The sequence below is a fragment of the Sinohyriopsis cumingii genome, chromosome 8 (assembly GCF_028554795.1).
Source record: "Sinohyriopsis cumingii isolate HCF-2022 chromosome 8, ASM2855479v2, whole genome shotgun sequence".
Taxonomy (NCBI): Eukaryota; Metazoa; Mollusca; class Bivalvia; order Unionida; family Unionidae; genus Sinohyriopsis; species Sinohyriopsis cumingii.
In genome coordinates, this window is record NC_142968.1 from 78,430,719 (window position 1) to 78,456,599 (window position 25,881).

Here is a 25,881-nt window from a genome sequence, read left to right on the forward strand (position 1 = left end):
AGGTTAGCGTTAGGACTGGACAGTCTTATGTCAGGATAATGTGACTGGATGGGACATGATGCCCCAGTGCTAGGCATCACTATAAACTGCCACAATGCAGACATCATAACAATATGACTGATTTGCTTTTAAAGCTACGTTAAAAATCCAAATCTCACACACACACATGAAAGTGCTCAAAGGTCAAGGCCATTGTATGTGAAATTGCACAACAGTTAATTTTACTTTGTACAAATAACCACGGTTTGTTGAATCATCAGCCATTCTTGTGATAGCTAATTCTGCCATTTAAGGTGTTTGATAATTGAAATAAAATCTTTGAATCTCAAGAAGTTATAAAAAAAATACCTCAGTAAAAAGGGTTGTTGTTGTTGTTGTTATAGGGTTTAATGCCATTTTTCATCACAAGATAGGCTATACATGGCAGCCAGTATTAATGGTGGAGAAAGAACCCTCGGAAAGAACCACCACCCCACAAGAAGCTATCGACAAGCTTTTTCACATACCCACTTTGGCCGAGCCTGATACTTGAACCCACACAGACAGAGGTGAGATGGCAGTGATCTGTAATAGTGAGTGTCTTAGACCACTCGGCTACACTGAGCCCCAGTAAAAAGTGTACAAAATGGCATATGTCATTGTCTACTTTATTAATGCTTGTGTATGTTTCATCTAATACACATATTTAGGTTGAGTTTGCTAGAACCAAATACCAGCTTGTTCTCTTTCACATAGTGATATATGATTACTGGTGTTAAATTTATCTTCTAATTACCTTTGCCTGTAAAAAATACATACTGTACAGGAACAGACATTTTGTATTAATGTACTGGAACAGACATTTAATGTATTGGAACGTACATTTAGTATCCACGAATAGACTTTTAGAGTACTGGTCAGATATTTAATGTACAGGAACATATGTTTAGTGTACAGGAACATACATTTAGTGTACAAGGACAGATATTATAGTTATCTTGAAGTGTTTTTATAAATATATAGCAATAAATTCCTTTTCTTGTATAGCCTCTGCATTCAGCATTTGAAATGCGTACTGTTCTAAACATTATTATAGGATGTTCTTTCCAGATGTTTCCTTGTGGTTTATTTTTTTTATTGAAAGGGCTTCATTATAGTGTTTCTCTTATTCATACATGTCTCAGTATCTGTTTATTTGTGTCTAATGAACATTTTTATAGTTTGAATATTATATTTGTCTAAATGATGCAAATGGTATTTATACATTGCTAGTATTTTTTTAAAAGTTAACATTTAGGCTGCCTCATTGTGTCCTTTGTAAAGGCACTTACCTCCCATTTCATCTGCATGATGTAGCAAGCACTGTGTTAAAAGTGCCATTAAAAAATTCCAACCCTTTTTCTGATCTTAGGTTCTTGAGGACTACTTGAAGAATCATCTTTTCCCCCCATCATTGCTTTCCGATGAAGTGTTATGGACAGAATCTTATGAATCAGAAGAAATGAATGCAGGGATTGACAGTGAACTAGTGGAGGGCATGGCTTCATGATCTGCATGCACTAAGAGAAGCAGGTACCTGGAGAATTCCTCACAGTTGTGGGATCTTATTGATGTGTTCGTTGTGAAAGTCTTTCAGACTTATGGAACATTCCATTCCTTCAAGATTGATCAGATCATTCCACCAATACTGTCAAGCCTCATTTATTTGACTTCCATTCATTTGGAATTTGGGTTTAATGCATCAACCAACAAATCATGTGTATGGGAGTCCAGTGGCTACCAGGATGTAGTCTGGGCTTCCATATGTTGAATTGAGGTAGCCCATCAGACTAAAATCATGAAATCATGACTTGTTATACAGTTTGAAAATGTAACTTATAAATATTTCACAAGCAGACTGGTTGCGTTAGTCTGTGCAATATAAGCATATACCAGTGTTTTTCTAATTTAGTCACTTTGAAAAAAAATATGTTTCAGGTTGGCCAACCATCTATAGTTTTCATTGCCAACCCTAGCGCTTTTTTCCCCCATGGTTAAAAAAACGTTCCAGAAATTGATTTGTGCATCTAATTGAGCCAGTTTAGCCCAGTATTTGAAGCACTTATTACATTATATATACTAATCATTATAAAATATATAATGTTTGGGAGAAAAACAACCTTCCTACCTACCCTAGTTTTAAAACCTGTGTGATAGGAAGAAAACAAAATTGTGCCTAAACCTTTAATTTTAGTAATTCAAATATAATGACCGCTATAACAAATTATGTCTATAATCTGAAAACTGATTACAATGTATGAAGATTTTCCAAGAATTCTGGCACTTTTATGGCAGCCGGTTTAGAGAGCAGGTTCAAATTAGTTTTTTTTACAGTAGAACACACTATGGTAGATATGGTACAACTGGAACACACTATGCAGTCAAACATGGATGTGATCTGTCATTTTCTTCTCTTGAACTATAAAAAGAATCAAGTGTAGTATACCAGGCCTTGCTTTTCCAAGTTATTAATTTGCAAATAGATTATATCCATAATTTTTGGTACATAGTGTTTACAACTAAAAAGAATAAACATCTCATATACATAACTGTAATGGAAAAACTCAGATATTAAATTATTTACTTTCAACTATAATGACACAAAATAACAGCAAGGGAACTTAATCTTATTTCTAACAGTGTTATGTATTAGTTCATCTTATCTGTGATACAAAACTGAAGCTGGACTACAAGTTTGTTTTAGTGTTGTGGTACCCATGGCTGTTTATGATACCACTGTGGAAACTGTGAAAAAGATGGTAAATTACAAATCCACTCCAGTTATCCAGCAGTCTGTTGTATGTGAGATTTTTAATGGAAATGGTTTGTGTTAAATTAATGAGACTTGACTGTATACAAAACATGGTGTATATTTTTATTTACTAATTGCTTAAGTTATGCCATTTGTACATTCTTGTAGCTATTTTTAGCAAGTCATCCTACTTACATCAACTGTGGGATCTTATAAACATGTTACTTAAGGACAATAGGTATTTGTCATCTTCAGGAATTTCGCATATTCAGAGCATAAGTATCTTAAGAGTTAAAAAATTTGGCATCATCACACTGCCTTCATCAGGGACTAATGTTAATCACATGACCTATAACGGTCACTTGATATGAAGAGGCTGGTATAGATGGGTGGTATTTCAAGCCCCTCGTCCCTGTTTAGTGTTGGCCTCCGCTTTCAGTATCTGAAGATATTTATGATCTGCATATGGGAAATTACTAATGATCATGAATGATCCTGAGCAAGGAAGCAACCTTTTTAAACGAGCAAAAATCTTATGAAATAATTTGTGCAAATATTATTAGTCTAAAAACTTGAAATATAAAATATCTCTAGATCATCTTATTTAAGACAAAATTTAGAATATTTCAAAATCATGTAAATTTAAGACAAAATTTAAAAAACAATCCAACTATTTCAGTTTTTGCAATTCATTTTGTTTATAAAAACTAGAAATGTCTGTGAATATGGAGTTTTCATTTAAAATGATATGTTTTACAGTAACCCATTGATCATTTTTAGTTTTACAGTAACCCATTCATCATTTGGAGTTTATTTGGCTTTGATGATTATTGGAAGTGTCTTCAGTCTTCTTGCATGAGCTGATTTGCTAGGTGTTGAAATATCAAATAAAAATCAAATCACTCAATCAGACAAGTACCAAAAATCCTACTCAACCAGGTATTCTAGAAATATTCAACTTGATAATGTGAATGACCTAAATTCATTTTTGTGAAATAATGTTTTCCCCAACCTATTCTGTTACTCATTTAATGCCAGTTACTTGTAATGGCAAATTGAAACTAGTCTATTCTCCAACTGCTAAGTGTTTATTCGTATTGTGTGATGAAGATACTTGTATGAAGTTAAAAATAAAATCCAATAGAAAGTATGGACTTTGGACTATCAAAGTCAGTAATATTCTTGACATGTCATCCTTTTCATGAAACAGTCGGTCATCAATATTTCTGACAAATCTTCCTTTTGATTAAAGAGAATCAGCACTATTGGGCATGGGATTGGAAAATTCACTCGACTGCAGGAAAATTTACACTTGCCATTTCCAGTTAACCTTTTACCCTAATATACAAAATGTTTCTCAGACTGCTTGCCAGAATGTCTACAAAAAATGCTACGTTCGAGGACATGCTGCCAGATATGTTTTAAAGGTCTTATTGTATTTGATATTGTCATGTCGCTATTATTGGGTAAGATTGTAAGCAAGAGTTCTTCAATATGTCTAATGTGACAACACATCTTTTGTTATGTTTTCATTGCTCACAATTGCCTCTCCAAAAATGTTCCTTGTTTTTGTTTTATTTATACCATTTTTATGTGTTGCCTTGTCTTGCAAATGCCTCCAATTATTTCCCCATAGACAAATATTTTTTTATAGTTTTACAATATTGTCTTAATATGGAAACTTGGTCTGATTATTGTGCTCAAACATTAACTGGATTCCCCTATTATGTATACTATAACATTTTTAAAAGGAAATTTTTTTTCTTTCATAAAATGATTTGTATATATAGAAAACTAAAAGGTAAGAAACAATTTTTAAAGAAAAGTCTTTTTTTTGCTAAATGCAATATTAAGAACACTTTCATTCATTTTTTTGGATATAATGTGATAGGTCACTTGATTATTCAGTAAATAAAGGCTAGGTCAGCTTTTGAGTGATAGTTTATTTTCACCAATATTTCATGCAAGGATATAACTTTTGTTTTCCTCCACAACAAGATATTTAATGGGTTTTTTCTTCTCATCACGATGTTTTATATTTATATCTAATTCAAAAGAAGAATTTTATTTTTCCCTGATAATTCATAATTGTTACAAAATAAAAAGAAATTATTTACCATATGAACTCATTTTTAGTCATCCAACTACTGACTGCACAGACCCATATGTCATTGTTTATATAATGCAGCACTATATCAGGTTTTCTGCAATGTGTTAGGAGTAATCAGCAGAACAAACAGCATAGACCCGTATCTACCAGCATATTATGCAATAGCTTGTGAGGATCTGTGCATGATGCAGATGGACTGTGAGTATATATGGCAAATGTGCATGAAACACTATCTGCCTGCACTATTTCTGAAATTAGCTGGTGTTTTAATCTGCATTACTGCTGAAATTTGCTTACATACTGCAAGGTCAGATTTGTCTGTTGAAATAGATCTGAAAAATACCAAAATTCAAAGCAAAATCACATTTTTGTCTTGTTGTTGTATTGGGGTTTAACGCCATTTTTCAGCACAAGATAGGCTTTGTATGGCAGCCAGTATTAATGGTGGAGGAAGAACCCAGGGAAAACCCTGGAAAGAACCACCGACTCACGAGAAGCTACCTGTAAGCTTTCTCACATTCCCACATTAGCCGAGCCTGAGATTCGAACCCATGTAGACAGAGGTGAGATGGCAGTGATCTGTAATGGTGAGCGCTTTCGGCCACTCGGGGCCCCTCACTTTTTTATGTAGAGTGAGGATAAAAAGGATCATTGTTTACTCTTCATATTTTCATGTTGCAATAAAACAAGCCATGTTCTGATTGATTATCATTTGGATTTTTAGCTTAAGTGGATGTAAGGCCATACGAGCTAATGGTATCAACTCTGTGTTGTCCAGTCCTAATTGTTGTCTCCTACTTCTCAAAAATTGCTTGACTGATATGTACATAGTTTTACAGGAAACATTATGACATGAAGGTATTTGTTTATTGGATCCTGATTCATCATGTAGGTCTTTAAAATTTGTTCAAATGATAAAAATCCATCATCAAATATGGCCTCCATTACTAAAAATAGATAAACATTTAAACAATTTCTTAAAACCTGCTTAATAGAATTTGACCAAACCTGACAGAAAACATCATTGTATAAGGGCTATTTTAAATCGCACTTGACAGAAAACATCATGGTATAAGGGCTATTTTAGTTAACACCATATAACCAGTATGCCATTAAAGCCAATACATGTGTGAATTACATACTTGCACACACACACGCACACACACACACACACACACACTTTAACTGACCCCCTCTCAAAACCTGCCAAACAAAATTTGACAGAAATCATTCTAGCAGGACAGCCTTTCAGATTTGTACTGATTAAGCCAACCCTCCACTAGATATTGCCATCATTCATAAACATAGCACAAATTGGAATGATTTCTTGAGAATTTTACCAAATTTGACACAACATTCGGTCACTTGGAACTTTCAAAATGTCCGTAAATGATGCTGATTCATCTTCAGATATTGCCACTTTTATTTAGTCCATGTAACCATAAGGTCAGGTGAACTGATGAAATCACCCTTCATATATCATGTGTTCATTGCTCATTCACAGTTATTTACAAGAACTGTCAGAAACTGCTTGACCAATTTGCACCTTATTTTATTAGGGAGAGTAATGTGTCATCAAGGCCTTCCAGGTTTGTTAATTTGATTATACAGGGAGACTAATGTGTCATCAAGGCTTTTCAGGGTTGTTAATTTGATTATGCAGGGTGACTAATGTGTCATCGAGGCCTTTCAGGTTTGTTAATTTGATTTGACAAGGAGAGTAATGTGTCATCAAGGCCTTTCATGTTTGTTAATTTGATTCTTCAGGGAGACTAATGTGTCATTGAGGCCTTTCAGGTTTGTTAATTTGATTTGACAAGGAGAGTAATGTTTCATCAAGGCCTTTCATGCTTGTTAATTTGATTTGACAAGGAGAGTAATGTTTCATCAAGGCCTTTCATGTTTGTTAATTTGATGCCAAGGTCTCATCCAAAGTGGCCACCATTACATACAAAAACTTTAAACAATCTGGCATGAAAATCCTGCAAATAAATACAGATGATGCCAGTCAACAATCCAATGTGTCCATTAGTGAAACTAGAAAAACCTTTAAGCTGCTTTTTCTCCACAACTGGTCTGTTAAACTTGCCCAACCTTACAGTTTAATGCAAATGATGTTTATGCACTGTCAGATAAGGTCACAGCTACTGAAGATAAAAGTTTAAAAACTAATCATCCTGGCACAAAAGACTTTCAGATTTGTCCAAATGCCACTGATCTGCTTTAAAACATCCATCATTACTAAATATAGAAAACCCTTAAAATGACTTCTCAAAATTCTCTCAACAGAATTTGAGCAAATGTGGCAGAAAATATCCTTGCTACCATTAATAAAAATTGAAAAATTTTTAAACTATTTTTGTTCTCAAAAACACCGTGAGTGTGATTTGATTTTTAACATAGCCTTAACAATTTTTCAGTCATATCACTATTATGTTTGCAGTGTAGCAGTTTATTGTGTTGTCTAACACTGGGGCATCATATTAACACCTGTGATCAATGTTCCCTCTAAGCGAATGGTGGTGTGTATACGGTGATTTTAGCATTAATGTTGGATTGAATATTTGGTAATTTTGATTTGCTGCGCGGAGAACAATTCAGCTGCACGGGGATGTCTGAGCAGCTGTGTGGCTGCAGCTTAGAGGGAATGTTGCCTGTGATAACACCATATTGACTGACAAACAATGACTTTCCCATCTTGAAAGTCAGAAACGTTGGAAGGCATGACTGTAAAATGTTCAGCTGCATTGTACAAAATGAATGAACACTAACCTGTTTAATGTGTCTGTGAAATCATATACATGAATATTTTATTGGTAAATGAATTCAAGTAAATTTCCTGATAATTTTTACCACAGTACCGAGAAAAATTATGGAGATGGGTGTGTCACTTTAAAAGTGGTTGTAGATATTTAGTTGAACGTGATAATTTTACATTGAACCATGAATCTTTGTATAAAATCACCATGTCAGTTGGTGGTATTGGGAATGTAAATAGAGCTAGAGTATCCCATTTGCTCCAGTACTGATGTGTTATTAATAGTTTACAGCACTGATAATTGATCACTTAATGATGTTGTTTACAAAATTAATTATTCCACCATTATACACAGTGTTAGTTGTTAACGTGCTCCTTTTTATCTTTATTTTTTATCAAAACATGTCTATATCCCCATTGTAATTTTTGGTTTGTTATATTTTCCTTGTGTATTCTACTTGAGAAGAAAATACCAGTGTCATTATTCCCCATTAGGAAATTACTCACTGGAACAATTTGGGGTGTTCATTCATTAACGTTCTTGTTTTTGGCTTATTTACTTTCATTTTTGGACTTTTCTGGTTGTGATGCTGCATCTTTCATGATAATAAATTAGAGTATGGACAAGTTGTTGTCACTGAATTATAATATGGAAAAGTCATTGAGACTGAATTAGAATATGGAAATGTTGTTGAGACTGAGTATTGAAAAGTTGTTCAGACTGAATTACAGTATTGAAAAGTTGTTCAGATTGAATTAGAGTATTGAAAAGTTGTTCAGATTGAATTAGAGTATTGAAAAGTTGTTCAGACTGAATTAGAGCATGAAAATCTTGTTGAGACTGAATTAAATTATGGAAAGGTTGCTTAGGTAAAGACAAGAAAAATCTAGATCAGGAAGATCTTTGTTTTTTTTATTCCAAGACTAACTTACAACATTAAAGATGTATACATATCGTAGCATCTTGGAAAGTCTTGAAAGAGATGGAATATACTAGGTGCTGACCAAAGAGACAGAATATAAAGTGTTGAAAGAAACAGTAGGTGTTGACCAGAGAGACAGAATATACTAGGTGTTGAGCAAAGAGATAGAATATACTAGGTGTTTAGCAAAGAGACACAATATATCAGGTGTTGACCAAAGAGACAGAATATACTGTGTGTTGAGCAAAGAGACAGAATATATCAGGTGTTCACCAAATAGTCTATCTTGTGCTGGAAAATAGTGTTGAACCCTATAACAACAACAGCAATTAAATTTTTCTCAACCTGCATGAAGAAATGAATTAGTCATGCATTTTTGAGTTCATTTGTGGCAACTAGCATCAAATATGCAACATTGCAAGAATGGCAATGCAGGCTTTGAATTTAATGTAAACTTGTTTGTAGCCAGAAGGACAAGTAGCTTGATAAATTTACTAGTCATGCTGAAACTTCATTCGTCTTTCACTAGCTGATTGGAACTGCTCTGGTGGCTTAGTGGTTAGAGCATCCACTTCGGATGCGGGAGGTCATGGGTTCGATCCCCGGCAGTCATACGAAGACTTTAAAAAATGATACTAACAGCTGCCTCGCTTGACGCTCAGCATTAAGAGGTTAGTGTGAGGACTGGTCTGCCTGGTGTCAGGATAATGTGACTGGGTGGGACATCATGCCACATGTCTGCGGCATGATGCCCCAGTGCTAGACATCACTATAAACTGCCACACTGCAGACATTGTAGTGATATGACTGAAAAATTGTTAAAAGCTATGTTAAAAATCCAAATCACACACTAGCTGATTGGCAACAACTGAAACCTAACAAGCCATTTGACTATTAAAAGTTTGAAAACTCTGCATCCAACAGGAAATTTATTAACCTCAGACTAGCAGACTGTTAGTGATTTCTAGCCCTGCAATGTAAAATATTCTCCTTCTGTGAAAAATAAATGACAAAACAGATATGTGGAATATAGCAGGAGAATACAAAACTCAGCACAGTTCACAGTTGATGGAATGATTGCTGATTGATCACAACCAAAGCATCTAAGGGTTTGGGGGGGGGGGATTCTGCCCAATCTCAGAATTATCTAGACATAGTTTCTTCAATCATTCAAGCCAAAATGTTATTGTCATCTTGATAGAACATCGTGAAATATTACCTTTTAAAAACATACCAAAGCAGTAGGTTTGTTTCAATTAGCGATTGAAAACTGTCTGCATTTAAGTGAAACTTGATGCCATCTCATAATGACTTGATGTCCCTTTCATCTCATCAGCCAGTCAAGTAACTTTTTCAAACTTTTTGGGGAAAGACCTGTTCTGGTGTTACAATAAAAGTAACTTTTTTGACTAGACCTTTGTCATGGCAAATATCTTTTCAGAGTCACATGAGAGGTCTGGTTGAGCAAGATTACTTTTGGGAGTTCACATCAAGTATAAAATATAAGTTTTATTAATGGATTATTATCACTGTATGTTCAACATATTTTATATATCAGCACATGCGTTATAATTTTGTTGTATTTAAAGATTTTTTAAAATACTTATTATGTACTATTACTTTTTTACATTGAAGTTACACAACATGTAAAAGATATTATCCAATGGTTATGATTTGATACCCACCATATATACGCTTATGTTAGCCTTAGCTGTCCATACATTAGTCTGTTAACAATTCCACCCCTGCTCTTAATTCTGTAATAGTTAGAGTGATTTTGATGAAACTTTGTCCAAATGTATGTTATGACCTGACAGTGTAGTGCGTACCATAACCACTCCATCAGCCTTAAGGCCCAGGCAACAGCCAGGAAAAATGGTATTCCATGCAGTATTTTAATAGTATCTTTATTTGGAGTTAAATTTTGAAGCACCTAAGATGATTTGATAGAACTTTCCTCAAGTGTATAACATGACTAGATAATATATATCATCATTAGATAATATATGTCATAACTAGATAATATATATCATGACTAGATAATAAATGTCATGACTAGATAATATGTCATGACTAGATAATATATATCATGACTAGATACTAAATGTCATGACTAGATAATATATGTCATGACTAGATACTAAATGTCATGACTAGATAATATAAATCATGACTAGATAATAAATGTCATGACTAGATAATGTCATGACTAGATACTAAATGTCATGACTAGATAATATGTCATGACTAGACAATATATATCATGACTAGATACTAAATGTCATGACCAATAAATGTCATGACTAGATAATATATATGACTAGATACTAAATGTCATGACTAGATAATATGTCATGACTAGATAATATATATCATGACTAGATACTAAATGTCATGACTAGATAATATATGTCATGACTAGATAATATATATGATGACTAGATACTAAATGTCATGACTAAATAATATATGTCATGACTAGACAATATATTTTTTTACAATAAGCCAGATCCCTTGCATTAAGATAACAGGAAGGGAAAATATAATACTGTGATTTGTTTCATTGCAGAAAGTAAGTTTTGAACCATTTATTAAGATATTTTAATGCAACATTTGCAAATTATTGGTCATTTACAGGTGTTATGTCACATACCAGTGTCATGCCAAATGTCTCAAAGTCAATGTCACAGCAAGGGAAAATATAAATCACCGACCTCTATCCATGTACAGGTGTAACTTTTGAATCAATCAAGATATTTTAATTTACCCTGCTATATTCCTTGACTAACAATGTCTTCCATATTGAATCAATGTCCCTGCATCAAGGTCAAGGTCACAATTTGGAATAATGTAAATCATTGGCCTATTTTCTTATGCAGCATGTTATTTCTTAAGCCCAACAGATACTTTGATAAAACTTTTATACATTTGTACACTTTAGCATACAAGTCTTTAGCCCAAAGTGTCAATAATAGGGATAGTCATTTAAATTATATATTGTGCACTTTTGGCAAACTCTCACCAAATTTAATAAAAGTTAATTAAATGTATGCATATAATTCAGGCTATATTTTATAAAGTCTGGGAAAGTAGAAAAATAAAGAAATGAAAGTCTATATCAGGATCCTTGGGTAGATACATAGTTTTGTGATAATTTTCTTCAAAATCACTTTCCCGGTTCAGGAAATGTATTATTAAACTACAGCTAATACATATTTGCCAGGAGCTTCCTGTGGGTTGGTTTTTCTTTCCATGGTTTTCCTGGGTTCTTCCTCCACCAGTTATCCTGGCGGCCTTGTATAGACCATCTTCTTTCTGAGAAATGGTCTATGATCAAAAACAACAACTAATATAGATTATATCTTGCTATAGTTATATATTATTATTATTATTATTGTTATTATTTTTATTTTTCATGATCTCCTACAACTTAAAATAATTTATGCATTTTAATAAAAAGAAGAATTGTACACGTTAAAAATAATTTAGCAATGAATCCTTTGTATTGTGTCATGTGTAACAATTAACATTGCAATTATGTACAGATCTAATCCAAACAAACTGAAAATTTATATGCAATTATTTACAGATTTAGTCCAAATGAACTGAAAATTTATACACATAACTCTAGTAATATTGTTTATATGTTTACATTGTATATATGTTAATACATTACATACAGCTGACATATATTTGCCACTTAAAGCTCAAACCTTGATCTGTATGACATATTTTTTATCCTGTAGGAATAAATAATGAAACCATGGATTTACAGTTGGGTCATCACCAGACATTAAAGACAAATATAAGTTTACCTAGAATCACATAATATATGGCAATCATTGAGGAAGTAGGTCAAAGGTCAAAGTAGCTGGGGTTTATTTCTTACAGTTGATTGATCGTGTTTTTGTTTGTTGTTTTTTGGAGGGATATTTTATTTTTTGTTAAGACAGTAGGTCAAAGGTCAAAGTTACTTGTATTATATTTCTTACAGTTGATTGATCATGCAGTTTATCTTATTTTGGTTTTTTATTATAGAATACATATATTAATTAAACATACAAGTGTAACAAGTTACATGTTCACTAGTATTAGTGTTACTGATCTTTGACTGTGCTTGTTTTTCAAAACGTTTAATCAAAATGACTGTCACAAAAGTTTATGATGGTTTCCAAAGAGTGCAAAGTTGTTGTCACAAATTCAGCAAAAACCAAGGTATTTTGTTATTTACATGTATAACTCCAAGGATTTAGAATTTGTACAAGTGTTTCTGGTGATATTTAATTCTGATTTGTAAGAAATGTTCTAGCATTCATTTACAGCTTATCAGACATATATGATTTTAGCACAGTTTATTCTATGGAAACAAGTGTTTTATATATTTGCATACTTCATGGTGATCATTGATACAATTTTGGAGTATTCAATTTTTTTTTTAAATTGTATATTTTTATGTTGGTAAGAGTCCAAGCAATGCAAAATAACTTACTGTATAGGTCTGTGTCAATTTTCTGTGCTTTGTTAAGTTGAATATCCATCCCCAAGTAAGGGTTATTAAATAGAAGGTGTCTTGAAAACGATCCCATTACTAATAACAATAACTTAAAAATTATTTAAAACTTTGTCACATTTGCACAAGAAAATCATAGATATATAAGAAAATTGTGTGTTCAGGAGGTATTTTTCCAGTATGACTGATCTCATCAAATACTTTTAAAAAGCATTGATTTTCAAAAGCTTCTTTTTAATTCATGCTCAACTGGTCAGCATACACACAAGGGAGTACTCAACAGAATGCTCATAATGGAGTACTTAAAGTGCTTTCATTCTGCACATGATAGTAAGCAAACAATGTAAAGCAAGATGTGCTGGATCTTTCGGAGGATGAACAGTCGGGATCTACACAATTCACAGTAGGCACATTCTTTAGGCAGAAATCCATTGCAAGGACAAAGTTTAATAAAATTAGTTTACTACAAATGTACTGGTACAAGAAATGTTGGGCACTTAACCTACCAGAAAAAAACTAACGAAATAATCTTCTCTGCTATAATTGTATTGCTTTCATAGAGAAAATGATGTCATTGTGTGGAATGCCAACTGTATGACTGATTAATATCATTATTAAACAGGTTATACGATGTTGGATATATGAGTAAGTTTGGTTGCATTATTAAACATATGCATTGGCTTGTGATGCATTGATTTGTTTTATTACTGAAAGAATAGACAGTTTTGTAAAAAAAAATGGTTTTTATTTATTTGATAGCTCACTAGGAAAAGTGGGTCAGTTGTAAAATAATTATCAGTGTCACAAGTTGTACAAATATTATCAGTGTCACATAACTATATAAATGGAACTATGTGGTTTCGTTGGGTTTTTTTAAAGTCTGAGACATGTTTATAAATTAAAATATACTCCTCACAGCTTGCTTTTAAATATAAAAAACATCTTATTGAAATGTACAACAATAAACCCAATTATCAACCATAGCAAACAGTATATTGTTGAAATTTTAGCTCCTGGTCATAGACCACAAGACCACATATGGTAGCCTGCTGTATATCATCTATCCTTCCATCCATTAGCCAAGTATTTTATCACTATTTCACCTTATCTATTTCAACGTTTGCTCTGAAACTTTATGCACACACGTTCAGCACATGGTCCAGCTCTTCATAAATAAAATTAATGCCTTGTGGACATCCAGTATGGTCATGCTATTATCCATCTTGAAAACCTTGTTGTCACTACTCCTCCTGAATGGAAAGATACATTTGGTATAGATTTTTCACAGCAAATCTTATAATTTCTAGTTGGTTCCAAATAAAAATGGTATGGTGCCCTTGAGACATACAGTATCGCTACCACAGTGGCCATCTTGAAAATCTTGTCATGGCTTCTACTTGCAAATAAAAAGCCTTTGTTGAAATTAGATATTCACTGCAAAACTGCTTATGATATCTTGTTGGACCTGGATGAAAATTGCCGTTAGGACATCAGTATGGACACCACAGCTGCCATCTTGACAATCTTATTGTCACTACTCCTAGATAAATAGCCATGTCAGCTTTGGGCTTTCGCTAGAAGAGTTATATGTTGTCATGTTGGTTCTTAATTAAAATGGTGCTAATCAACCAATTTCACAGCAATCTTGAAAATTTTGTTATTACTACTCATGAACATAATAGTTTTCACCGGAAGAATTCTTATGATGCCTTGTCAGTATTTATCTAATGGCAAGGATGAATACTGTTGCAGGCCTCCTGCAGATCTTGTTATCACTACTCATAAAACTTAGGTTTTCATCAGACAACTTGTTACGATGTCTCACTGGTCATTAATATCATACTTACAATTGTGAATAAGATATCATATGAAGTATGCAAGAAAATGGACACGTCATGGATTCTTGGCTTTTCTTATCAGCCAGCAGAGAATCAGTCCCTTTGAGGGACTTGTTCAAAAAATGTAATAATTACAATAAATGGAGTAGTTTTCCTATTCAGAAGAATAATGATTAATGATGAAAATGAAAATTGAGAAACATTTTTTTAAATTTTACAGTTTGTGGAGGCTTACCATAAGAAAAAATTCAATCACATTTTTATAAAAAAGAAGGATCAGCGTTAACTATGGTTAAATAATCACACTTCCACATTTTTCTGTCAGTGACAATATACAAAAGAAGTGTTTGCCAAGCATAGAGTAGCTGCAGTTATACAATCCAAATACACATAAGATACATCGATTTTGATATAATTAAACATCCAAATAGACACAAGACACACAGATTTGATGTAATTACTCATCCAAATACACATAAGAGACAAAGATTTGATGTAATGACTCATCCAAATGCACATAAGACACAGATTTGATGTAATTACTCATCCAGACACAAGACACAGATTTTGATATAGTTACGCTTTCAAATAGACATAAGACACACAGATTTTGATATAGTTTCACTTCCAAATAGACATAAGACATGGATTTTGATGTATTTACACTTCCAAATAGACATTAGACATGGATTTTGACCCAGTTACACTTCTAAATAGACATAAGATACACAGGTTTTATTAGGTAACCTATGTTTTGAGGATATAAATCAGACATTCCTTGCACCAAGTTGATATATTTGCTTTCCTTTTTCGAGTCACTAGCAAGTATATATATACAGTACATCTGTTCTTGTATATACAGTATCTATATATATATATATATATATATATATATATATATATATATATATATAGGCCTTTCAAGTTGTACTAATGATGCAATCCTGATATGAAGACTTTCAGTTGTAATAATGATGCAATCCTGATATGAAGGCCTTTCAAGTTGTACTAATGATGCAATCCTGAGATGAAGCCTTTCAAGTTGTACTAATGATGCAATCCTGATATGAAGGCCTTTCAAGTTGTACTAATGATGCAATCCTGATATGAAGGCCTTTCAAGTCGTACTAATGATTCAATCCTGACATGAAGGCCTTTCAAGTTGTACTAATGATGCAATCCTGATGTGAAACCTTTCAAGTTGTATTAATGATGCAATCCTGACATGAAGGCCTTTCAAGTTGTACTAATGATGCAATCCTGACATGAAGGCCTTTTAAGTTGTACTAATGATGCAATCCTGATATGAAGGCCTTTCAAGTTGTACTAATGATGCAATCCTGATGTGAAACCTTTCAAGTTGTACTAATGATGCAACCCTGATATGAAGGCCTTTCAAGTTGTACTAATGATGCAATCCTGATATGGAGGCCTTTCAAGTTGTACTAATGATGCAATCCTGATATGGAGGCCTTTCAAGTTGTACTAATGATGCAGTCCTGATATGATGGCCTTTCAAGTTGTACTAATGATGCTAATCCATCATCAGCGTCGGCCATTGTTGATGGTATTGCAGTAATTGCAATGACTAGGAAACACACCATTCAGCAGGATTCAGTATTATCAGTGTTATACAAATAAGGTCAATGCTCCACGAAATATGGTTCAAAATATTTTTTGCACTAGTAGCAACCTTCAAAGTACTTTTATGTCGTAACAAATTAACACAATCTGAACTGCATTTTGAACAAAATCATCTTGCTAACCAAGCCAGGAACAACTGTCATGCAAAAACAATATTTTTTAAAACAAACGATGTAAAAAAATAACACCTATCATAAAATCATAGTAATCACATACATAAATTAACTGAAGATAATGACCACAATTTTTATAAAATTGTTTGTAAAAAAGCTGCGCGATAAAAATAGAAAGGATAAAACTAACAAGAAATATTCATTTTATCCTCCAACAACAAAAATACAAATCGAATAATATTATTGATAACTTATTATGTTACTATTATCAATCATACCTTAATCGTGTTAAAAATAAAGATGATGTTGTAACAGAGTTTGGAATGTTGTGTATAATAAATTATAAATAATAAAGAGGTAAATTTAAAACACGAGAAAAACTTGAAATGATGGATTCTGATAAATTTACATTAGAAAAATTAACTCGGTTCCATGTATGTGAACAAGATTATTGTCATTTTACTGATCAATCTAGAAGTGCAGCATATACAAATTGTAATTTACAACTGAAAATATCACAATGAATGAATAGTAAAATTTGGCTACATTATTGTCAAAGTGAAAATAACAGTCGAATTATGTGATGATAATATTATCAATTTGATTATTAAATAAAGTATTTACCGATATGATTTTATGGATAGTAATGACCGTTACGATTGTTTCAATAACATATAGATACAGCAGTTTATATCTAAAAACAGATGTACAAATATTAGGATACTTTTTAGGAATTTTAGCTCATTATTGTACACATTCAGTGGAGAGTTGTTTATATATATCTATTTGCTGAAAAAAAGTATGTAAAGCTGAATACTTATGGTGTTCTTGACATATGTGTAATGATTATGACCTAAATAACCCAACATCATGAATATTTTATATAAACGGCAATGTTAACTGTGATTGGCATATGCAACAGTTATTGCCAACTGTTAGCTATAAATTGGATTCTCAAAATGAAAATGCCGCCCCCTGAGTGTCCGGTGTGTTCTTGATGCAGGCCGTTAGAAGCGACTGAGTGGAGACAACCTGTTGGCCGTTGGTTGTGACTGTGTCGAAGGAGGAAAGTATCTTGCTGGCTGAGTACACTATAGACTAGACCCACGAACTGCTCCTGATGCAACACTCTACTTTGACCTGTACTTCTTACTAGATGTGTAGTCGAAGAGGTCCTTGTCTTGACATATCTGCTTGCCACGTTGTGCCCTTGGAGGTTGTCTTAATTTGTTTTCCACACTTTCTCTTTCTAAGGACTGCGAAACCTAGAACTTGAGTATTAAATTGAAAGGGTCAAATACTCGTCAAATAACCCCTTTCCAGGGGCCATGAAGATGGTAAAATCTATATACTCCCTACATGGCACAACCGCCTCAACTAATGTAAAGACCACTCCAAATATAACAAACTGTGCACAGACCCAAACAAGCCCACGCGATGTAGTAATATTTTGAAATATTCCAGATTATACACCTCAAAATAGACATATAACATTTCAACGACGAGCCAACACCAAAAAGGCATTACAAGGTGTCTGATGACCCTATACAGTTTTATAATAGGTTTGGCGACTTTGAGGAGATGGATGCAGAAGAAACTGCACCATGTACTCAAGGCAGCTCCAAACCTACAAACAAATTATTCAGTACTTCATGCCATACATAAGTGTATAGAAAATTTCTCTCTTCAGGTCTAACCTAATTATCTCCGTTTTAAATTTATAATGAACACCATTATTCAGTGGAATTCTCAAGGGCATAAAACCAACTACAATGATATTCTTCTGCTTCTAAGAGAACATGATTCAGCAGTGCTGTGTCTGCAGGAAATGGGGTCCCGAGTGGTCTAAAGGGCTCACCGTTACGGATCACTGCCATCTCACCTCTGCCTGTATGGGTTCGAGTCCAAGGCTCGGCTAGCGTGGGTACGTGGGAAAGCCTGCCAGTAGCTTCTCATGGGCCGGTGGTACTTCCCTGGGTTTTCCAGGGTTCTTCCTCCACCAATTATACTGGCCGACATGTATAGCTTATCTTGTGCTGAAAAATGGCGTTAAACCATAGAACAACAACAACAATCTGCAGGAAAAAAAATTGAATGACTCGGACAACTTCACACTTAAAATTACTCCATTTTAAAACCTACTCAATAAATGGTGACAGGGCCTCATGATGAGCTTCCAGTGTTGTGAACAATAGGACCCCTCATTTAAACACAAATTTAAAAGTCAATGCTGTAAGCGTCACCCGTCATTGAGTGTCTGTTTTTTGTTCCATTTATTTTCCACCAAACACCAAGTGTAGATATCCTCGTTCAACGACTGCCTTCTCCATTTGTTCCACTCGAGGGTTTTCAATGTCCATACTATTTTATGAGATCGAAGTACTAAACTGACAGGGTCAAAACCGAAGGAGATTTCACTGTCAGACACGATCTGTGTCTATATAACACAAACTCACCAACATATTTATATCCGGGAACGGATATATACACGTACATAGGTCTGTTAATTTGTTTTCTTTCCCTGCTTTTGGATTATTATTGGAAGGTCGATGATGAACTTCACAGCAGTGACTGCTTCCCAATCTCTCTGAAGAACATTAACTTAACCACAGATGAGCCAATTTGACACTGGAATTTCAAAAAGGCTGACTTGTCCAAGTTTGAAACACTTTGCAAAACTAGACTAAACAGAGTTACATTTTCAAACAGCAATGATCATGTGCAACATTTTACATCCAATTTACTCAAGACTGCAGAAGACCCCATTTCTAAGTCATCACCGAACTCAAAAAGAACCCAAAACCATGGTTCACTAAAGACTGTAAAGAAGCCATAGGACAATACCGAGAAGCATTTTTTTTAAAAAACTTAAACAATCGTCTAACGCCCGAAAGATAAATACTTACCGCATATTCCGGGCTAAATCTCGCCGCACAATTAAAGACTGTAAGAGGGCATCCTGGGAATAATATATTTAAACTTTAAACTCTTTACTCTATAAAGAAAGTATGGGACACGATCTACAATATAGCCATCAATTAAGAAAAAAATAAACTTCAATTATAAATATGACATAGCACATGTACTATGCTCATAGTTTTCTATAAAGAAAATGATCTAATTGTTTATCTTATTTTCCAAGGCTCAAATGTCAAAAAAGAGAAGATAGATTTAAAATATACATTTAATCATTCAGAAAGTTATTATCAACCGTTTTCAGTTTTGAAACTTATGGAAGCTTTGAACAGGCACTATGACGCATCTACCGCACTGACGAAACACGTTACCAGTTTTGAAACATCTACCGGAACCCTCAGTTGCTTTTTGGAAATTTTAAATGATTTATGGACCACTGGTAATATACCAAAAACATGGTCAAAGTTTAGGGTAATACCTATTCCAACACCAGGTAAGGATAGCACAGATCTTACCAACTACCATCCCATTGCCTGTGCTAATAAAACGATGGAACGAATGATGAATTCAAGCCTTGTTTTGTACTTGAAGACAAAAAATTGACACATATCCATTCCAGAGTGGCTTCCAATATGGCCGCAGTACCAATGATAATCTGGTTAGACTTGAAACGTTCATTAGCGGTACTTTTATCAGGAAAGAATTTTTAGTAGCTGTTTTCTTCAATTTAGGAAAGAGACGATACAACAAGGACATACAGAATAACGAAAGATCTGTACAATCTGGGTCTTAAAGGCCGTCTCCCCACTTTTATAACGAACTTTCTTTCGTTCAGATAGGGAATTCATAGTACGAGTGGAATCCTCTCTCTCTCTCTCTCTCTGATATGTAAAAGCTAGGGATGAGTATGCTCTGGGATAGCATTTTATATGTTACTCTTTTTAACGTCAAAATTAATAATATTACCAAGTGTCTTCAAAATGAAAGGGTGAATTCAGCTGAAAATAAGGATATCATTGCATTCGATTTGTATTCAGCTTATAAGGGCAAATAAACTACGTTCGGATTAATAACCAATTTTTAAACGAAAGTGGTGATTGTATATTCCATTCGCTCCGTAATTCAAAAAATTTTCTGGAAAACCGAATTATCTACGAAAGACACTTGTGACGAAAGTAACATTTTGTCTTCTGTTTTTTTTTCCCCGACTTATTAGCTTTTTAAATAATATAATGACAGAAACATCAATGGTGGGGTGTGAGAAACCCGGGGTTTTGTATCCCACCCCAATGGGCTAATCCGAAGCAATCTTTTCCAGCCGGCCGTTCAAGCCACCAACCGTAAGTTCGGGGCCCTGAGTGGCCGAGTGGTCTAAAGCGCTCACCGTTTCGGATCATTGCCATCTCACCTCTGTCTTCGTGGGTTCAAGTCTCAGGTTCGGTCAATGTGGGTATTAGTCCGAGTTTCCTCTGACCCTTGCCACCCCATTTTTTGATATTTGGACATTTATGTTGGGGTGTAGGGTCAGAGCGCATTCCCTATCAAAAAGTTGGAATTCGCCGACACCATTTGGTGTCGGCATGGGGTAGCCGCTTACTAGCCGGCCCAGCGAACTTGAACGACCTTTCATCGAGATATACCTGCATGAAATCGATAGGAAAAACCTGATAAATTTCCACTGATTAATCTTAGCGTTGCAATAAAATAACCATGAAAACATTAATAATCCATGTCTTCAAAATTATCTTAAATATGGTAAATAATTTTATCGAAATCATCTCGGGTTTCCGTTTGATAGCCCTCTCTCTCTCTCTCTCTCTCTCTCTCTCTCCAGCATAAGGGAGGGAATAAGGGAAGACTTGAAGGAAAGAAAAAATAAAAGAACTTGCACCAAATAACAGACACTTACCTGGGACTTCGTAAGTAGTGAAGTGGGTCACTTTAGCGACAATGGGAATTAGCATTACAGACCCCCCTGGGTCGTTTTAGCGACGAGGGAAATTTAACATGGAGAAAAATCGTGGGTCGTTTTAGCGACATGGGGAATTAACATGGGAATAAATCGTGGGTCTGTCTAGCGACAAGGGGAATTTAACATGGAACTATAGTGTGGGTCTGTCTAGCGACAAGGGAAATTAACATGGCGGAATAGAGTTTGGGCTTGTCTAGGGATAAGGGGAATTGAACATGGGATTTTTTTTTTTAAATTTTTTTAAAAAAAAAAAAGAGGTAGGCAATTGAAAAGTCATTCTCTTTTCGAGAAATATGGGTGGCCCTGAAAAGGGCCTTTGGTTTTTCTTCTTCTTCTTCTAATTTCTTCTTTTTCTCAACCAACTTCTTATTTTCTCTCCTACACTCTTTCTCTTCTTTTCTTTCTTTTTTTCTCCCCCTCTTCTTTCTTCTTCTCTTCCTCCACTTCTTTCTTCCTCTTCTCATTTTCTTCTTCTTTTTCAATTTTTTTCATTCCATTTTCTTATTCTTATCCTTTCCTCTTCATCCTCCTTTATCTCTTTCATGACACCACTTATCATGTCCTTTACTTTTCTTAAGTTATTAATTTCCATCTTTAGTCGATGGGGACTATAGGAATAGTGGTCTTCATTGAGTCTCACTAACATCTGCTCCATCATTCCTAAATTGTCTAAAACGTCTTGTAATGTTTGCATTTTGTCAAGTTGGTTCGAAGCCATCTTCTTTGTAGAATGGTTTGAACGACGAATACTATGGGTTCTTATATGAAAAGCGCGGACGTGAAGGAAAACATCCCCCAAAAAACATAAAATTCGTTCGTTCGTTAGTTGGATTATAGTGGTTTTCGTTCTTTTGAACATGTACCACTTTTTTATTCACGCACTGCGTGATTTTTAATTACTCCTGGGGGAAGGAAAAGGAGCCTCATCCCCCAGGCTTTTATGTACTCAAAGAGTACTTTTTAATTTAGCCACTCAGGTGTAGGACTAACTAGTCCTTAACAACCTGACTGAAAGGCTAATAGACATGAGTGGGAATAGTCACACCACACACTCGTGTTTCTTAGTTGGATTGAAATGCCCCAGGTGTCAAACCAAGCAGTATGTGACTCCCGCTACGATTGGTCGGCAGCGATGACGTCACATTAGGGCACCTGGTCTTGTGGCATTGACGAAGTGGCCCGCTTTTTTGATATCATCAATTGCCTTTCCCAGTCCCATATTCCGGTAGACAGAGCCTTCCTTTTTTCCACTCTGTTTAGGTGGTGCAGGTTCATCAGTTTCATCGCCGCTGGATGATGATACTTCCAGGGCCGCTGCCAGCGTGGAAGTTTCAAATTCTTCAGTGTCCTCTGCCAACATTGCCTGGATTTGGCTGAGTATGTTAGTAGAAATAGCTGTGGAAGCTTGATTTAAAAGTTCAGCCAGATGTTGTTTAAGAGACAAGGAGACGGTTAGGAGTATTTTTTTTTTTTTTTTTTTCTTTTCTTTTTTTTTTATTCATGAATTCCTTATTTATTTTGATTCCCTATCTTATTGGTTTGGAATGAAAACTTGTTTTATGGTTGTTTGTATGTTATTATGGAGTCCTGTTTTAATTAATTCCTATTTTCCTATTTTAATTTTTTGTGGCCTTAATTGGTTTTTATTATTCGGGGTATGAACGGCTGTGTCAGTTTGTGAACCTACGAGACCTAGCAGGCCGTCATAATTCCCAAACAGTGATTTTGTAATATTCGTCCTTAACTGGTTTTTATTATTCGGGCTATGAACGGCTGCGCCAGTCTCTGAACCCACGAGACCGAGCCGGCCGTCATAATTCCCAAACAGTGATTTGTTATATTTTTAACTGGTCTTTGATTTACTTTCTTAGATTTTTTTTATTAGATTGGATTCGTGTATAAAACTTACGATATTTTTGAATGTTAGATTAATATTGGGGTTTGTGTTCATCAAGAATTCTGGGTATGTTGTAGGGGATCCAATTTTATGCTGTTTAACTTTAAACTTAGCCCTTTCTTTTTCAAGTGTATGGCAGTTGTTAAAAATATGCTCAATGTCTTCTGGGACCCTGCAGTGGTAGCAGTTAGGGTTATGTGGTTGTGGTCCTATGTACTGTCTGAAGCTGTTAGCCAGCTTGGTTTTGCCCGTGAGTATTCTATTTATGAATTTTTGTTCACTGCCTTTTGTTTTGGGTGGTTTCCTATTTCTACATACTTCTTTAATGATGGTTTTTAGTTTCCTGCCTTGAGTGCTTGTGTTCCATAATTCCTGCCATTTATTATCAATGAGGGTTTTAGATATGCTATTGAGTTCGCATATGCTATAATCTAGGTTGATGTGAGTGGTTTCGTTTAGTTTTTGTTTAGCTGTTATATCTGCCATATCGTTACCTGGTATGTTAATATGGGATGGTATCCACATAAATTCTACTTGTAAGTTATTATTGTTCAGTATTTTTAACAATAAATTGGTTTGCCTAAGATAGTTTTCTCTTGATTTGGTGTTGTTATTAAGTATTGAGTTTATGACGCTTAGCGAGTCAGTCACTTATTATTACTGCTTGGAGTATTTTGTTCTCTTTGATCCATTTGAGTGCTTCAAGTATGGCCCAGAATTCAGCTGTACATATAGAGCAGAGGTTAGGTAGTCTTCGTCCTACTTTAATGTTAAGTTCGGGGATTACGTAAGCTGCTGCTGTTCTGGGTGGTTCTGTAATTTTGGATCCATCAGTGTAAATTTTAATGTAGTTGCAATATTTTGAGTTGATTTCTTCTGTACAGATTGTGTTTAGTTTGAGTTCCTGTTCGTTTTTATTGCCATATTTCGTAATGAGGGTGTTAACTGTGGGGTTGATATTTATCCCTGGTTCTTTGTCATAGTGATTTGCAATTTCTGCTTGGAGTTTGTCTATAGGAAGTTGTTCAACTAATTGATGGACTAATTTCCCTGCTGGTATGTTTTGTGATAATTTAGTTCTAAAAGGTATGTTGCATTTATTTATAGCTAGCCGGGTGGGGTGTGTGTCGGAGTGTGTTGTTAGCCTGGCTGCATATCTGAGGGTGAGTTCTTGTCTTCTAAGGTGGAGCGGCAGTTCTCCAGTTAAGATTTGAAGTTCCACTAGTGATGTGGATGGTAGTGCACCAGTGCAAATAATTAGGGCCTTTCTTTGTATGCTATCTAGTTTTTTGAGGTTATTTTGGGGTGCCGAGTTGTAAATTTGGCATCCGTAATCTAGTTTAGATCTAATTAACGATTTATATAATGCTAGTAAGGTTTCTTGATTGGATCCCCAGGTGGTTCCTTTAAGGGTTGTAAGGAGGTTAAGGACTTTATTGCACCTTTTGACTAGTTCGTTTATGTGGTGTCCCCAGTTTAGCTTGGAGTCATAATGCATTCCTAAAAATCGTGCTACATTTACGAATTTAATTTCTTGATTTTGGATGGTGAGTTTGGGAAACTGATTTTGTAATTTACGTTTGGTGGTGAATAATACTGCTATGGTTTTTTCATGGGATAATTTGAAACCCCATTTATCAGCCCATTTCCCTATTTTGTTTAAACTTGTTTGAATATCGCTGATTACTTTGTGGTTGGAGGGGTTTCCTGCTCTCCATAATCCACTATCATCAGCAAATTGTGAGAGTTCAATTAGTTTTGATGTTAAGTTGGTGTCCAAGTCATTAATCATGATGTTGAAAAGGGTTGGGCTGAGTACGCTCCCTTGTGGTGTACCGTTTTCAAGTGTGTGTGGTTCAGAGTAGGTGTCGCCGACTCTGGTTGATATTTTACGGTCAGCGAGGAAGTTTTCAATGAATTTAAACATTCGACCTGTGATGGCGTAGTGGTTGAGTTTGGCTAATAAGCCTTTGGTCCATACAAGGTCGAATGCCTTTTCGAGGTCAATAAATACTGCAATTAAATTCCTATCAGCTTTGCGTTTGGAGTTGAACGCCAATTTAATTGCGGTTTCTAATCGTATTAGTTGATCCGTGGTGGATCTTTTGTTTCTAAATCCGCATTGATTATCGGAGATTAAATTATTGCTCTCTAGGTGGTGTTTGAGTCGGTTGGTGACTATGGTTTCCATGATCTTACAAATGTTGTTTGTTAGGGAAATGGGTCTGTAGGAGCTAATATCGTTAGGGTCTTTTCCTTGCTTGGGTATTGGAATTACTATTGCGTGTTTCCATTTATCGGGTAGTTTGCCTGAGGTCCATATTTGGTTTAGTAATTTAATAATTGTTTGTTTAATGTTATTTGGGATATTTTTGTATATTGTGTATCCTATTTGATCTTCCCCTGGGCTAGTTTCGTTTTTGGTTTTCA

The 25,881-nt window shown here is 34.7% G+C and overlaps 1 protein-coding gene and 1 long non-coding RNA gene across 2 annotated transcripts in view; one reads left to right on the forward strand and one right to left on the reverse strand.

The window, feature by feature from the left end:
- The window catches only part of LOC149793930 (uncharacterized), a 72,249-nt gene extending 58,190 nt beyond the window's left edge, over positions 1 to 14,059 (forward strand). The window contains exon 13 of the mRNA XM_089967866.1: positions 1,391 to 14,059. Coding sequence (XP_089823992.1) covers positions 1,391 to 1,528 — 138 coding nt within the window. The 3' untranslated portion in view covers positions 1,529 to 14,059. The remainder of the gene's footprint in view (positions 1 to 1,390) is intronic.
- Positions 13,802 to 25,881, reverse strand: part of LOC149793931 (uncharacterized) — a 42,355-nt gene continuing 30,275 nt past the window's right edge. The window contains exon 2 of the long non-coding RNA XR_016422905.1: positions 13,802 to 17,937. This is a non-coding gene — a long non-coding RNA (uncharacterized LOC149793931). The remainder of the gene's footprint in view (positions 17,938 to 25,881) is intronic.